Source organism: Gymnogyps californianus, chromosome Z (assembly GCF_018139145.2).
Source record: "Gymnogyps californianus isolate 813 chromosome Z, ASM1813914v2, whole genome shotgun sequence".
In the NCBI taxonomy this organism is placed as follows: domain Eukaryota; kingdom Metazoa; phylum Chordata; class Aves; order Accipitriformes; family Cathartidae; genus Gymnogyps; species Gymnogyps californianus.
The window spans coordinates 18055060-18068325 of record NC_059500.1 but is presented as its reverse complement, the minus strand read 5'-3'; the positions used below and the strand labels follow the sequence as shown (position 1 = coordinate 18068325).

At 36.3% G+C, this 13266-nt stretch overlaps 1 protein-coding gene across 1 annotated transcript in view; it reads left to right on the top strand.

The window, feature by feature from the left end:
* DTWD2 (DTW domain containing 2) overlaps positions 1 to 13266 on the top strand; it is a 95716-nt gene that overhangs the window by 46943 nt on the left and 35507 nt on the right. Inside the window, exon 4 of the mRNA XM_050913343.1 lies at positions 9834 to 10023. Coding sequence (XP_050769300.1) covers positions 9834 to 10023 — 190 coding nt within the window. The remainder of the gene's footprint in view (positions 1 to 9833; positions 10024 to 13266) is intronic.

The window sequence follows — 13266 nt, the reverse complement described above, 5'->3', positions numbered from 1 at the left end:
AGCAGTAACTAAAACATCCCTGTGTTATCAACACTGTTTTCAGCACAAATCCAAAACGTAGTCCCATACAAGCTACTATGACAAAAATTAACTCTATCCCAGCCAAAACCAGCACAATCTGTTATGTAGAGGAGGAGTGGTTTAGCCTATGATTATGGCTTCTAGGTATTGCTACGTACTGCTGTCTAGGTTTCTCTGCAGTTGATTGCTTAAAGAAGTTGTGTATAACTTAACCAAATGATTGCTGCTGCTCTTCTGTAGAAAGAATATTAATTTTCTTTGTAAGAAAACTGTATATTGGTTTTCTTACTTTTTTCCATGATGCTAGATAAGCCATAAAATGTTTTTGGTAAGTTTTACATTGTATGAGCAGTAGATAGGAAGAGGTTACTGAATGCAGTGTAAAGGGAAAAAATGTCCTTCAGTAGAATGTGGAGGCCTGTGTTTTAGTGCATAAGAATCTGTTGTTGTTGTTGGGTTGTTTTTTGTGGTTTTTTAAATTTTTTTTGTCGGGGGGGTGGAGAGGTTTGCAATAAACTCTTTTCATCGAGGAAGTCATTAAATATTTGGGGGAATTGGTATTGAGGTCCACTAACAAAGCAAAAACTTGCCAAGATAATGGCTTTGCTTTTCATTTCTTGACAGGACTGTACCTTTGGCTGCTATTGCATTCATTTTCAAAAGTAATCTGCCCATGTTACCAACTATGACTGCTGGCATATTAGTTAGAAGAGTCAGGTTTTTAAATGTTGAGATTGGTTGAAAACCTTTTTTCTAGAAAAACCTGTTAGTACTCTAATAGTACAGACAGGAAGTAGTTTTATTACTAGCTTATGTTCTATTTTTGTTTTAATTTAAGCACAGTACATGAGAGAGGAGAAGTAACTTGAAATTGGAATAATAGAAGACAGAGTAAAACCAACGCATTATTACCTATTATTCCTTTTTATTCTAGTTTATTAAATGTTGCAGGCCAGCTCCACTTGTGACAGTAATAAGAAACTTGGTATCACGTACTGGGGTCCCAGTACAGACAAACTCACCTCTGTTTTATTTACATGTTTATGCTATAAAAGCTAATGTTATTTGGAGGCATTGGTAATGATGTTTTTCACTGGGGAACTTACCAGAGTTTTTGCTAACAAGTATTCTATATACAGGTTTTCGTAGATTAAAAAAGGTTATTTAATAAGCTGTATTTATGACCTTTTTCCCTTGTAAATGGTAAAATATTTAGTTGTAAAATTACAAGTTTCCAAACCTTAAAAATATGTCTCATGATTTGGTCTTTTGACCAAAGATAATTTGTTTATACAATTGGTCTGTTTAAAAGGGAAGAAAAAAATCCAGATTGTATTAGAGACTAAATGTCATTTATCTACAAGAAAGTAGAGTATCTAATATGAAAACATTGTTTTTTCTCTTGCCAGGTATCTCTTATGCTTCAGTCCTGATCCTAAGGGACTATTTCTGAGTGTGGAGATGATAGAGGGTTGTTGCCTTTACTTTTGTTCATTTTATTACCTTATTGGAACTACAGGAGTCAGTATTCCTACAATCTTCCAAGTGTGGGAGTATTGAGAGAGGCAAAGGCACCTGCTTATGACCAAGGTGAAACAGTAAAAATGATGAGAAAAACTGAGAAGTTCCCATTAATGTGAGAGTTTTCCACAGATAATAAATTAACATCTGTTCTATAATATTAGTACTGTTTGCTACTAAATGGCAATGTTGGATTTTTAAAATTTGAACACTTGCCTTTCACACTGGCAAAGTTTAATAGATCCCTGTTGAATTAAAACTACTTAGAGAGTTTGAGAGAAACTGAGTATAGATGTGTAATAAAAATGTTTATGATACAAAAACTGGATTATAATGAGATGAGATAGTGTTTAAATTACACATCTCAAGAGCATGCATCCCAGAAATAATGAAATGCTACTTGTCTTAAGTACGATTATGAGAATGTATAAATCTGCTATGACAAAGTGATTGGATACAATTCAGGCACGAATGAAAGATCTGAATAGTTCTGCTTAGTGGAGATTGTTGTTAGACTAAATGGATTATATAGGCCTGCAATGCCTGCTGCATACCAAAACTAAGGCTGAACAGTGGTTTGTATGAGAAACAAGTATTGCAAGTGTTTCTCTTACAGAGTTCAAGCCCATAGTTCCACCTTAAAACATATCTTTTAAATTGCATCATCTTTTTGAGCTTTACATTAGCTGTTGGTCATGGAAAGATGGATAACAGATAAGAAATTTTATACTGATATATTTACAGAAAGAAAAAATTATTATCTTCAGATTGATCTTATTTTTAATTGTTTCAATAATTGTTACCTGGATTGAAGTGGAATACTGCAACTGTAAATGATACAAATTGATTTCTCTTGGGAATTCCAGCATTTTCTAAAGTCTACAAACTGCTAATGAAAACTCAAAGCTAGTAATATATACAGATACAGCAGGTACAGCACCAGGAATGAATGTTCGTAGGAAAATCATGTGTTACATACATGTGTCAGAACACTGGAAACATCATCGTGTCTCTATACAGGATATTTCTTCAGCATAGTTCCATTACTTGAAATCATTATGTTTAAGAATAAGATGAACTAAAGATCAGCATTGGCATTTGATATTCATTACATATATATATAGCAGCATAGCTGGAGAAGTAGGGATAGAAAGATCTTCAAGACGCCACTGTTACTCCCCTACGAAAGTGAGATCAGCTGCATGTAGGCATGGTATTAATACCATGTACAGGAAAGTCTGCAGAATTCTCAGTGGGTCTGTTTCAACACGTGAACTGAACTTATTACCATTAGAAAGCCTGTGAGGTTTTGTCCCTGTTTAGTTTGACTCTTCATTGCTGCAGTTGTTACTTCTTTTCTTGTCCTCTGTGGATGTGGAGAATAGGTTATTTCCTTCCTCTTGTGGTTTTGGAGACTATTAACTAAGTTTCCCTTTGGCCTTCTTTTCTCTAAAACTTACAACCTCAGTTTATTCAGTTTCTCTGTGAAGACTTTTATCCCCCTTGCTGTTCTTGTCAGTAGACCTTCTCCACCTAGTTCACACCTGTACGTTTGTGTTTTTGCATTTTTTAATTTTTTTTTTTGCGTAGGAAAGGACACTGCGTTTTAACTGCAGTAGAGTACTTTTTGAGGTGGCCTGTGTTCTAATGTAAGAACTGACTTGTTTGTTGATGCTGGTAGTGTTGCCCACATGATTCCATTGAAAAGGTCAACTGTGAAATTCAATTTTTGAGGTTTTACTTATTCCTAATTCTATGTATTACTAATTTTTCCTCTGGATTGCAGACCAGTGTGGTGGTTCATGTATTTCCCCCCCCCTCCCCCCCCCCGGTTTTAATTAATGTGCTTATTTTTTACGTAGTTTTCGTGGTACTCACTTAGACTTGTGCTACACTTTTATAACCGTCTTTAGTGTCTTAGTGAGTCTCTGTTGTATCTATATTCTTATTTGCTTATACTTCTTATATTTCATATGGTTTATGACATCAGTGAAGTGTTCGGATTTGGCAAAAGTTCTTGTTGCATTTCTTTTCCATCCTTTGCATTTTGTCCCCTTAATTTGTACTTCTTTCTTCTGTAGAAATAGTAAGTTTTTTTGGGGTTTTTTTTTTTTTTTGGTCCTTTCATACTTATTCTTAGTATTGCCCACCAATTCTGTGAACAACTTTTGTTTGGAAAGCTTGTTGGAGAGTCTCTGCTAATTTTTAGCAACCTAGAAATGGTTAGAAAAGAAAATTCCAAGCCATGTGATCCTTCATATGCCTCCACTTTATTCTTTTCCTCCTTAGAGACCCACAGAGGAAAGAAAAGATCTTGCTTTGCCTTGCAGGCTTCAGACAAAGTAACACCTCTTTTTACCTGAGTGTATTTTTCAAGCAAGCTCTTTTTCTGTTAATGTCCAACACATACAAATTTAAAGTCCCTTTAGTTCCCACCAGGTGTCCCTTCTATCACTTAAATCACATTTTTATAATTATATTATGTAATACTCACTTTACAGTAATTCAGAAACCTAAATCATGCCTTACAAGCAACCAAGCCATGTTCATTATCAGGCCCTTTCAGGTAACATCAGCTAACAACTGTTATAAACTGTTACAATTGTAATATTTCTGAAAGGAAAAATTAAGCTGTATTCTTCCTTCCCCGCCCCAACAATTAAGAACTCAGCTAAACGATTGCCTTGGCTAGAGTGGAATGTTACAGAGCTGCACATCTTTTTTCCTTGGTACGTATGTATGAGTGAATTGTGTATATTTGTAACTTCATCAGAGATTCACTATAATACATTCTTTTGAGATTTTTACTTAAGGATTGAGATTCATGGCTTTGAAGTCCTAATCAAAACAAATCTACAGGAAGCTTTTGATAACTGCTGTTAATAGTGCATGAATATGTGTGACATAAAATAAATGCAGGATTTGCTTAACTGATTGTCTTCATGGCTATTAAGTTGACATAGAACAATTTTGTATTTGAAATTCTTTACCTGGTCCACTTCTTTAATGAGAAAAGTTGTTTGTGAAGTAACATACAAAACAAAGTAATTCTAAAGCATACTAAGTCTGGTAATACACTAAAGTACAGTACCTAAATTAAGAAGTAAGTTCTCATTGTCACTCAGTTAGGATTTTATACCATTCTTTTGCAGCATCTTTGAGAAAGGCCAAGGAGGAACACACTGTTTAAGAGATTTTTTTCATATGTAGCAATGTTATCTTTCTTTTTTGCCCTGACTGACACAGAATTGTGAATTCTTTAAAAGTCAGCCTCTGATCTGTAGGAATAAAAATACTTGTTGTTTAGAAATTCAGCTTCTCAGTCTCCTCTTGAAATTTGGTGGCTTCAAGGAGTCTGCCGTCAGCATGTCTGTTCTGACTGAAGTGGAAGGTAAAATTAAAGTCCTCGTTAATTCTCCGAAATTAGTCATGCTTCACACTAAGAAAGGCTTCTACAAAAGCACTATGTAAAGATCTAGGACTATGATGTGGAACAAGATATAACTTCAAGTACTCTCCAACACTGACCAGCAACCACACTGCTCTTCACCCTCTTCTTCACCTCCCAGTTTAGCCTCTTGGGCTTACTGCTGTGCCCCTTTACCGTGCCCAGCCTTGACATTGTCTTTGACACGTCTGCTGGTATTGGGCCACAGTCACGTTCAAGTATTTGCAGATGAGGTTGAGGTTTCAAAGATGGCAGGAAATGGTGATGTTCTGGACACTAGTGAGAAGAGATACAATTAAAGGAGGAACTTCTTTCACTGAATTGTTCCTGAATCCAGGTTGTCATAAACTAGTGGGCAAACTCATTTGCGGAGATGTTTCATGAACAAAGCTTTATTGTGAGGCATGCAGTCCAGCTGTCTTGTCTACAGCAACTGCTGCCCCCAGCACAAACATCCCCCGTCATTATGCATCTGCACTGCCAAAGCTACATATCTTGATGACAGGCGCATGTTGTATTTTGCCACGATTGAAGTCACAAATGCTGTGAAACTGTGTACTACTGTATGTCACAAGATGGCAAGAAAAGCAAGAAGACCATGTTTCTGACTGTGTGTAGCTACTGTGTGAAATTCTTCCATCATCATAATCATCTGTTCCTTCGGTAGCTTGGACTAGCTTATTTTGGTGTGACTGCTCATGCTTGTGCTCCTAGCTTGTCCTTGTCTTTATCCTAACTCGGCCTTCTGCTCCTAACTTACCTCTGTGTTTCTGTTGTGTTTAATTTCCCCGCATACACAAGTCTAGCTCGACTACAGAATTGTGTTCCTGAATTTAAATGAAAGTAGCTTGAATTGAAAAGGAAGAAACAAACAAAAACCACCCCAAAGGATAAAGAGCTCACAGAAGAGTGGCTAAAAGCCTGGTGAGACCCAATTCCTCTCTCAGCTTTTAGCAATTTGGAGGACTTGGGGTCAGAGATGTGTCTTGCTAAGAAGTTGCTTATCTGCCTCCCAGTGCAGTGATCTAGTGTGTGGCCTGAAATTTCTGTCTATTTGTTCTAAACAAGGCAGTCTGGACTGCCAACTGACCTGGTACTGAGTTTTTGACTCCACCCTTGTTTTGCAGGGGAAATTTAGGCAGGGATTAAATGCAAAAATACATGTTCCTGGGTAGCACAGGACTGAGCAAGGAGCTTCTGCTGTGGTTCTGAGGAGGGTTTCAAAATTGGCATATATCCTTTAATATTTCATGAGTTGTCATGAATACAAACATCAGCCTTAATGAAATTGTCTCCTGTATTTTTAATAAGCCATACTATTTGTCTCAAACCACTCTTGTACTTAAACAATGGAATAAATTATTGGTATTAAAAAAAAAATCAATATTAACATTGTTTGAATGTGTTTTTATAGTAGCATTATATGCACTTACTTTTAGGAGTAAAGCTCTGTGAAGATGAAATCTAATTCCAAGTCATTTTATTTATATGCTGTAGTAAGCTTAAGCATACAAGTGAAAGCTTATATGGAAAAAAAAGTTGTACCGTAGGGTGTGGATCAGGTTTTCAAAAAAGCTCAGCAGGTAACAGCTCTATTTCAGCATTACAGTGAAATGGCTAATTTTTCACAGTTGTTTCCTGTAAGTTTCCTTTAAAAACATCTGACTCTTGTAGAGAAAATCCTGCCCTATAGCAATATTTCAGAAGTAGTGTGTGATTAAATACACTGTATTACAGTGTTTACCCAAAGCAAGCATGTCAGAAGCATGTTCTTCTTAAGTGGCTGTGAAAAGTGATATTGTTGATAACTGCCTTTTGAATGCCATATCAATTTGTTCGGTTAACAGATTCATTTTTATTTACCAGATACAAATGCAGTCTTTTACTGAGACTTTTCATTTCTTTCACAGTTCTAATTAAATGCAGCTGAAGGATGTACATAAAAACTGTTTTGGGGGATGAACTCTTAATTATGGTAGTATGTGAGTGGAAAAAGTCTAATTGCACTATGTATCAGCAACAAACTAAGAAGAAGGAAAGCCTTAAACCTCACTAAGTACAAAACCTGCAGTGGAATTAACAGGATGTACCTGTATAGAAATAGACAGAAAAATTTTTTTGAACTTGTTTCATACAAACTGTATCCCTTTCTAAGCAAATCATTAGGTGTTTGTCTTTAGCTCATTCCTCCTGTGCTGTTCTAAGGAAGGAGAAACAAGCATGTTTTATGAATGGAAGACACATTTTAATAAAGCTACCAAGGTGGACTGTGACTGTCAGTGTGAACCATAACCTAGAAGGGGTTGCACAGCGTATATTTCCAAGAACCTGTTCCTGTGAAAGGAAAGAGGACTAAATAGCTCTCTGCATGTTCTCGGTGTCACTCTAGGATTAAGTCTGCGGATAGTAAACTCTTTGAAGATAGCAGCAACTCCTACTAGTTTGTAAAGTGTTATGGGTTCTTATGGCAGTGTATGCATAATCAACCCTCAAATCCTAGGTTAAATTTGTGGGACAGATTTACAAAATTTGTTTGAACCACCCCCCTGCCTTTGCTTTTGCATATAAACTGTTGTAAACTGAAATGACTGGAATTCCTGGATAAGTATGCATTGAAAACCGTTGTTTTCAACTGAATCATATTTTGAAGACTAAGACTTCAGTTGTAGTGTCCATAATATGAACTTGTAGTACTTCATAATCATTATGGTTTTGGATTAGTTTTAAGAATTCATTATTTTATTATTTTTTTAATCATCTAAGAGATGTTAATGATTTGAAAGCTCCGCTATCCCAGAGTTAGGATACTTTGCTCTTCGAGGAGTTGGGTTCTCAAGACAAATATCTGAAAATAAGGACCAATTTTCTAGATTTAAACCTTGAGTGCTAGGTAGCCTGTAGTGAGATACCCCCTTGCTTTTGATTTTGTGTAGCGTGATTCTTGGTTAAACTAAAGTGATACCAAATCAGCATAATGTAAGGTTGGTTTAAAAAAATAGTGGGCAGAGAAGTTTCCATGTACTACTATTTGCCACGGACTTATCTTACATATTTCCTGTCTCTATTTACACTTCTTCTACTATTCATTTTGGAAGGAAAGATCATTACTCTTTTTTTAGTAAATAATGTTGACAATAATGAACCACGTAGTGTTGAATCAGTCTGGACTGTTTGCTTGGGGGGGTGAGGATGGTCAAATATTGGAATACTAGCTCTGGGCTTATTGGTACACTGAATACAGTTCCTCTTTCATTTCATTCAAATATATGAGTCTTAAGCTCAGGTTCTCAATGTCTTAGGCACTGCAATTCTGCCGGAACCTAACACTGATAAAATTGTGTTTTCATATATATCCCCTGAGAGTGATAATGGAGTGCACAGATTTGACGTACACCTAGTATATGTCAATTCAAAACTCATTAACAATTTCTTTCTTCCCTAACTTTTTTTTTCCTTTGTTTTTTTTGCTCTCATAAGAAAGGAGATTCTTGCTTGATTTTTGGAGGAGTTGTGCAGGTGCCCAACTCCTGGGGCTTAAAAGCTGTGGGGTTACAGTGGCATTAGGAGTTTCTCTGTATGAACTTACATATCTACATCCTGCCTGTGTCTGTGTCCATGCTCTTGCACCTAGGGGTTCTTCATAGGTAGCATGGACAGCCCACTCTGTGCGCTGGCTATTGTTAACTTCGTTCTGATACACCTTATTTTCTCTGATAAGCTGTACTGGCTTCCGTTTCCACTTCAGAGCACAAATAGTCACATGCTATTTCAACTACATATTGCTCTTCTCCTCCTCCCACATCAGTTACTCTTTATAACCTGTGGTACTATGCAGAATCAATTTCTTATTTTTTTGTCACATGCTTCAGACAGTCAGCCCTTGCTTTCTATTTATTCATGCTTTCTGATTGAGGCGATTCTGAAGACTACATGATGATACTGCTGAAATTGGTTCAAGACAAGTAATGCAGTCTTTGTTACAAGGCCGGCTTTTTCTCAGCTTCTCCCTTACCAGCCTACTTGACTAGGTGGTTTTTGAGGCTTCTGATACTACTTAAATGACAATGTCTTTCCTAGATTTTTGTAAACTAACTTACAGTGGTGTCCTGCAAAAACTTCAGGAATTTCCGTGTACGTTAAGCGAACACTTAATAGACAGTAGTTATTGCTCTGGTACCATTGCCAAATGTAGAAGCCAACAGGAAGGAAGAAGACAATGTAAAAGTTTGGGACTGTAACTGTAGTAGTAGTAATTAAAAAAAAAAAAAAAAAAGATAAATTGAGATGGTAAAATTTTCTAAAATGTCCTGTAGATGTGGGCCATGAATTGCTGATGTTCTTTATATATATGTCATGGTTTAACCCCAGTCAACAACTAAGCACCACGCAGCTGCTTCACCCTCCCTGCTCCCAGTGGGGTGAGGAGGAGGAAGGGGAAAAAATGGGATTATTGTAGTATTTTTGTGCCAAGTGCTTGAACAAATATTTCTAGAATACATATGTTATATTTTGGTAAACAATTCAAAACATCTTTGGTTCTAATAGACATTAGAGACTTAATGATTAAAGTATTGGAAAATATTCCCGATATATTGTTTTATCAAGCTTTCATTGATTACTTTTGTGGGTGGTTTTTTCCTCACCCCTTACGAGCTGAGGGAGAACCAACAACTTTTGAGGTGTTGGAAAGAGAAAGTGGTAGCTGAGCGATGGACTTTTTTTGAAACTTAAGTAAAATTTGGAGAAGATGAGTGGGAGTTAGTAACTTGGAATATCTGGAAGTATGTATTTGTCATGAAAACTTTTAATAATTATTATCATTTTGTATGTCTGTGCATTGAAGGTATCCTGAATTAGCAACTGTGTGCAGAAATCAAAATACTCTAATTTTGTATCCTGGAGCTGAAGCAACCAATTTGGAGGAAGTTGCTGTGATGTCTTCTAGTCCATCTGTTATGATCATCATCGATGGAACATGGAGTCAGGCTAAAGATATATTTTACAAAAATTCTCTCTTCCGGCTTCCCAAGCAGGTGAGTTATAATATGTAAAATAAAAATTTTAAGTGTGTCTAATAGATGCTTGCTTTCTGACCAGCCAGAAGGGAGTGTTTTTGTGAGGCTGAAAATCATGGAAATCTTTTTTCCTTCTCAGCTGTAACCAGCTGACAAGATAAGGAAAACTTGAACAATTAAATAAAATAACCTGTAAGACTGTGAGAAAGATGACTGTAAACATTGGGGGTTTTCACTTTGTCACTTGAAATTTGTTTTTGTTTGTTTTGAGTTAATGCATCTAACATCATAGTGAATCATTGTTTTGCAAAATTGAAAACTAGTTTGTGTAGTAAATTTTTGCCTGTTGGCTAGGATGTTAGAACATATGTAATGAAATAAGCATTTTTCCCCCCTGCATAAGTATTTTGCATTGCAGTAATAGGAAAGCTGAAAGTAGAATTTTGTAGCTTCTTATGGAAGTGTCACACTCTTTCCCGCATATTTGGTCTCTACCATGTTAAAAACTTTCTGACTTTTGGCAAATATTCCTTAGAATTTAAGCAGAACAAATACTGGCCGCATGTGGTTTGGGGATTTTGTTGGGTTTTTTTGGTTGGGTTTGTTTTGTTTTTTTTACCTTAGGAACATCAACACCCACCTACCTGAACTGCCAATAACGCTTAAGCTGTGGTTATACAATTATTACAGCTATCCCTGCCCTAATTAAAATACCCTAGATTGTAATACAATGTTAATAACATTAGTTGACATAGGTTCCTGTTGCTGCATTGTGAATGGTATGATACTACTTTTCAAGGAATTTTTTAGTGGATAATTGAATGTGGCTTTGGCACAGGAGTCTTGAATGCAAGTTTGGAAGGTAAAACTTGATCTCATGTGACGCGGTTGCTGTTATTGAGTAAGTTTTTCTCCTGTAGTTGGGTTGAACTCATTTATATTTATGTCATATAAACACACCAGGTGGCATTTCTTTACGTACTACAATAGTGTGTCTGAGTTCAATGCTCAAATTACACATTTTCTAGCAAAGACTCTAATTTTGCACATTGCAGTTTTGTATCTGCATCGTGCATCATTCATAACCAACTTCTTCTAAATCCAGAAGTTGGAAAATGTTACTATGTGGATTCTTTATAAGTCTTTGAAAGGAAACTTAACTTTTTGGTTTTGTAGTTTTGTCATATGCTTGTCAATGGAGCATGGAAAAACTGGCCAAAACATTAAATTTCTTCTGTGGCTGGAACTTGTCTGTCATACCGTAAGTTTTAATTTGTTTGGAAGTCAAATTGCTGTCTGAAGTTTAGCGCTGCCATTACTTTAGGTTTCCTCTTGTGTTGGTTCTTACAGTGAGATTCTTGATATTGCTCCTGACCAATTTCTCTATGGTCATACTGGTAGGGAGCTGGGGTGTGGCAGAGCACACAGCTCCTGGAGGAGTGAAGGGCCTCTGGCCCTTTTGAAAGAAAAGAGTCCACCTCCTTGAACTGTCAAATGCAATGAACGCAGCTCTTGTGTAAGTAGCTGTCTTAACTCCAGTCTTTTTTCTAGTTTATAACTAGTTTGCAGTTCCTCATTTATTGTGCTTTTTTGAAACTTCTGGGGACTGCAGGCTTTTGATGTGAATTCACAAATACGTAAGTGTTCTGAAATATTTGTTCCCAACAGCTAGCTCAATTTGGCTGTCCAAAATCACATATAGGAGCAGTTTTGCTACAGATCAAAATGGGGCAGAATTTTGTCCTGATCACTTGGGTTCTTGTAGATGGCATGATGCCAGTAAGATATTTCTACCCGTATGTTGTTACAGTAGTCTGTCTTAGAGGGAAGTTTTTAAACATGTATAAAAAATACTGCCCACTGGGTGGTATAAACAAGGATTTTGTTTCTGTTTCGTAAGTATTTCCGTAAGACTGGGATGATTTGTCCAGGTGTAATTTGTTGACAAAGGGGCATTATTGAAAGTATATTGTAGAGAAAGGATTAATACCAACAGTTTTACTAGTGGAAAAAATTCTCTTCGTCGTTGGATCACCTTTTGATCAGTGAAAAGATGACTGCCTCTTCAGGAGGGGAGAGGAGGTGGCAATTTACAAACTTAAAAACCAAAGTTAGAATAGTTTAAATGGAATACTGTTAGTCAACATGCTGCTAATTCAAAAAAAGAGCTACTGTAAGTCTTATAATTAGTTTGCTTTAGGGGATGAAATCTGTTTAATATAAAATCTGGGAGTTGCTTTTAGGCTCTTACTATAGTATAGCAATTAGGTTGTATTTGGTGTAAGTGAAATAGAAAAGTAGATTCTACGTTTTAGTCAAATTATTTTGGCCTTCAGAGGAAGATGGTGAAACAGCTGGAATTTGCATCTAGGAACTTAAGGGATTCATTTCAATGTATTTCAATTTAACTGCAACTTTATGAATAGATTTTATGGAATTTATTTCACTGCAATCCATTTGAAATTCTGCAGAACATTTGTTACATGCTGAGGCACCTGACCACGGATACATGACTTGCCTTTAAGTGAGAAAGTGTTTCCATTCATAATCTCTTTAGTTGGGTCCTACTAAATTTGCCAGCAAAAGTCAAAAATCACAAATTCTGTAAACTGGGTATTCTCAATTGCAGAGTGTATTCCTGAGTTAGAAAAAGCAAAAGAAAACACTTTTTCATAATCTATTCACTTGGAGGGAGGGGTAGATAAAGGAAAAAAAAAATGGTTGTCATTCTTGTCTGTTCCTTTTAAAACTTGCAAAAATAGTTTTAGCTTTATTAGCCAAAGCCACCAATTGTTTAATTATTCCTGTTCTTTTGCAGCTTCCCTTCCCCCCCCTCCCCCCGGCTCGGAGAAACAGATTAATATCTTTAAAGATAAGATCCAATGGTTGCAGCTAAACTCCAGCCCACTATTCCACAACAGCCCTTTTCTATTAATTTGTACTCTGATTAGTGTCCCTTTCTTGAAAATTAACTTGAGGAGTAGTTTAGGTATTCTAGATGGCCTTCCTTTTTGCTTCCATTCTCCTATGTACTTGCTGCTGACAGAACTTCCTCTCATGGGTACATGTAAGGTAATCTCTGCAAAACTTGGAACAAACAGAAGTGTATTGCATGTTTTCTAAAGGTGTCCTTTTTTTTGTCCAGTCATTTTAAAACTGAGTTAAGTTATTTACTTCTGCTGTGTGTAATTCAAACTTTGTTTGAAGTTCATGCCACCTTCCTCTATAAAGCTGAAACATGATCATTGTTTTAGGGTTTTT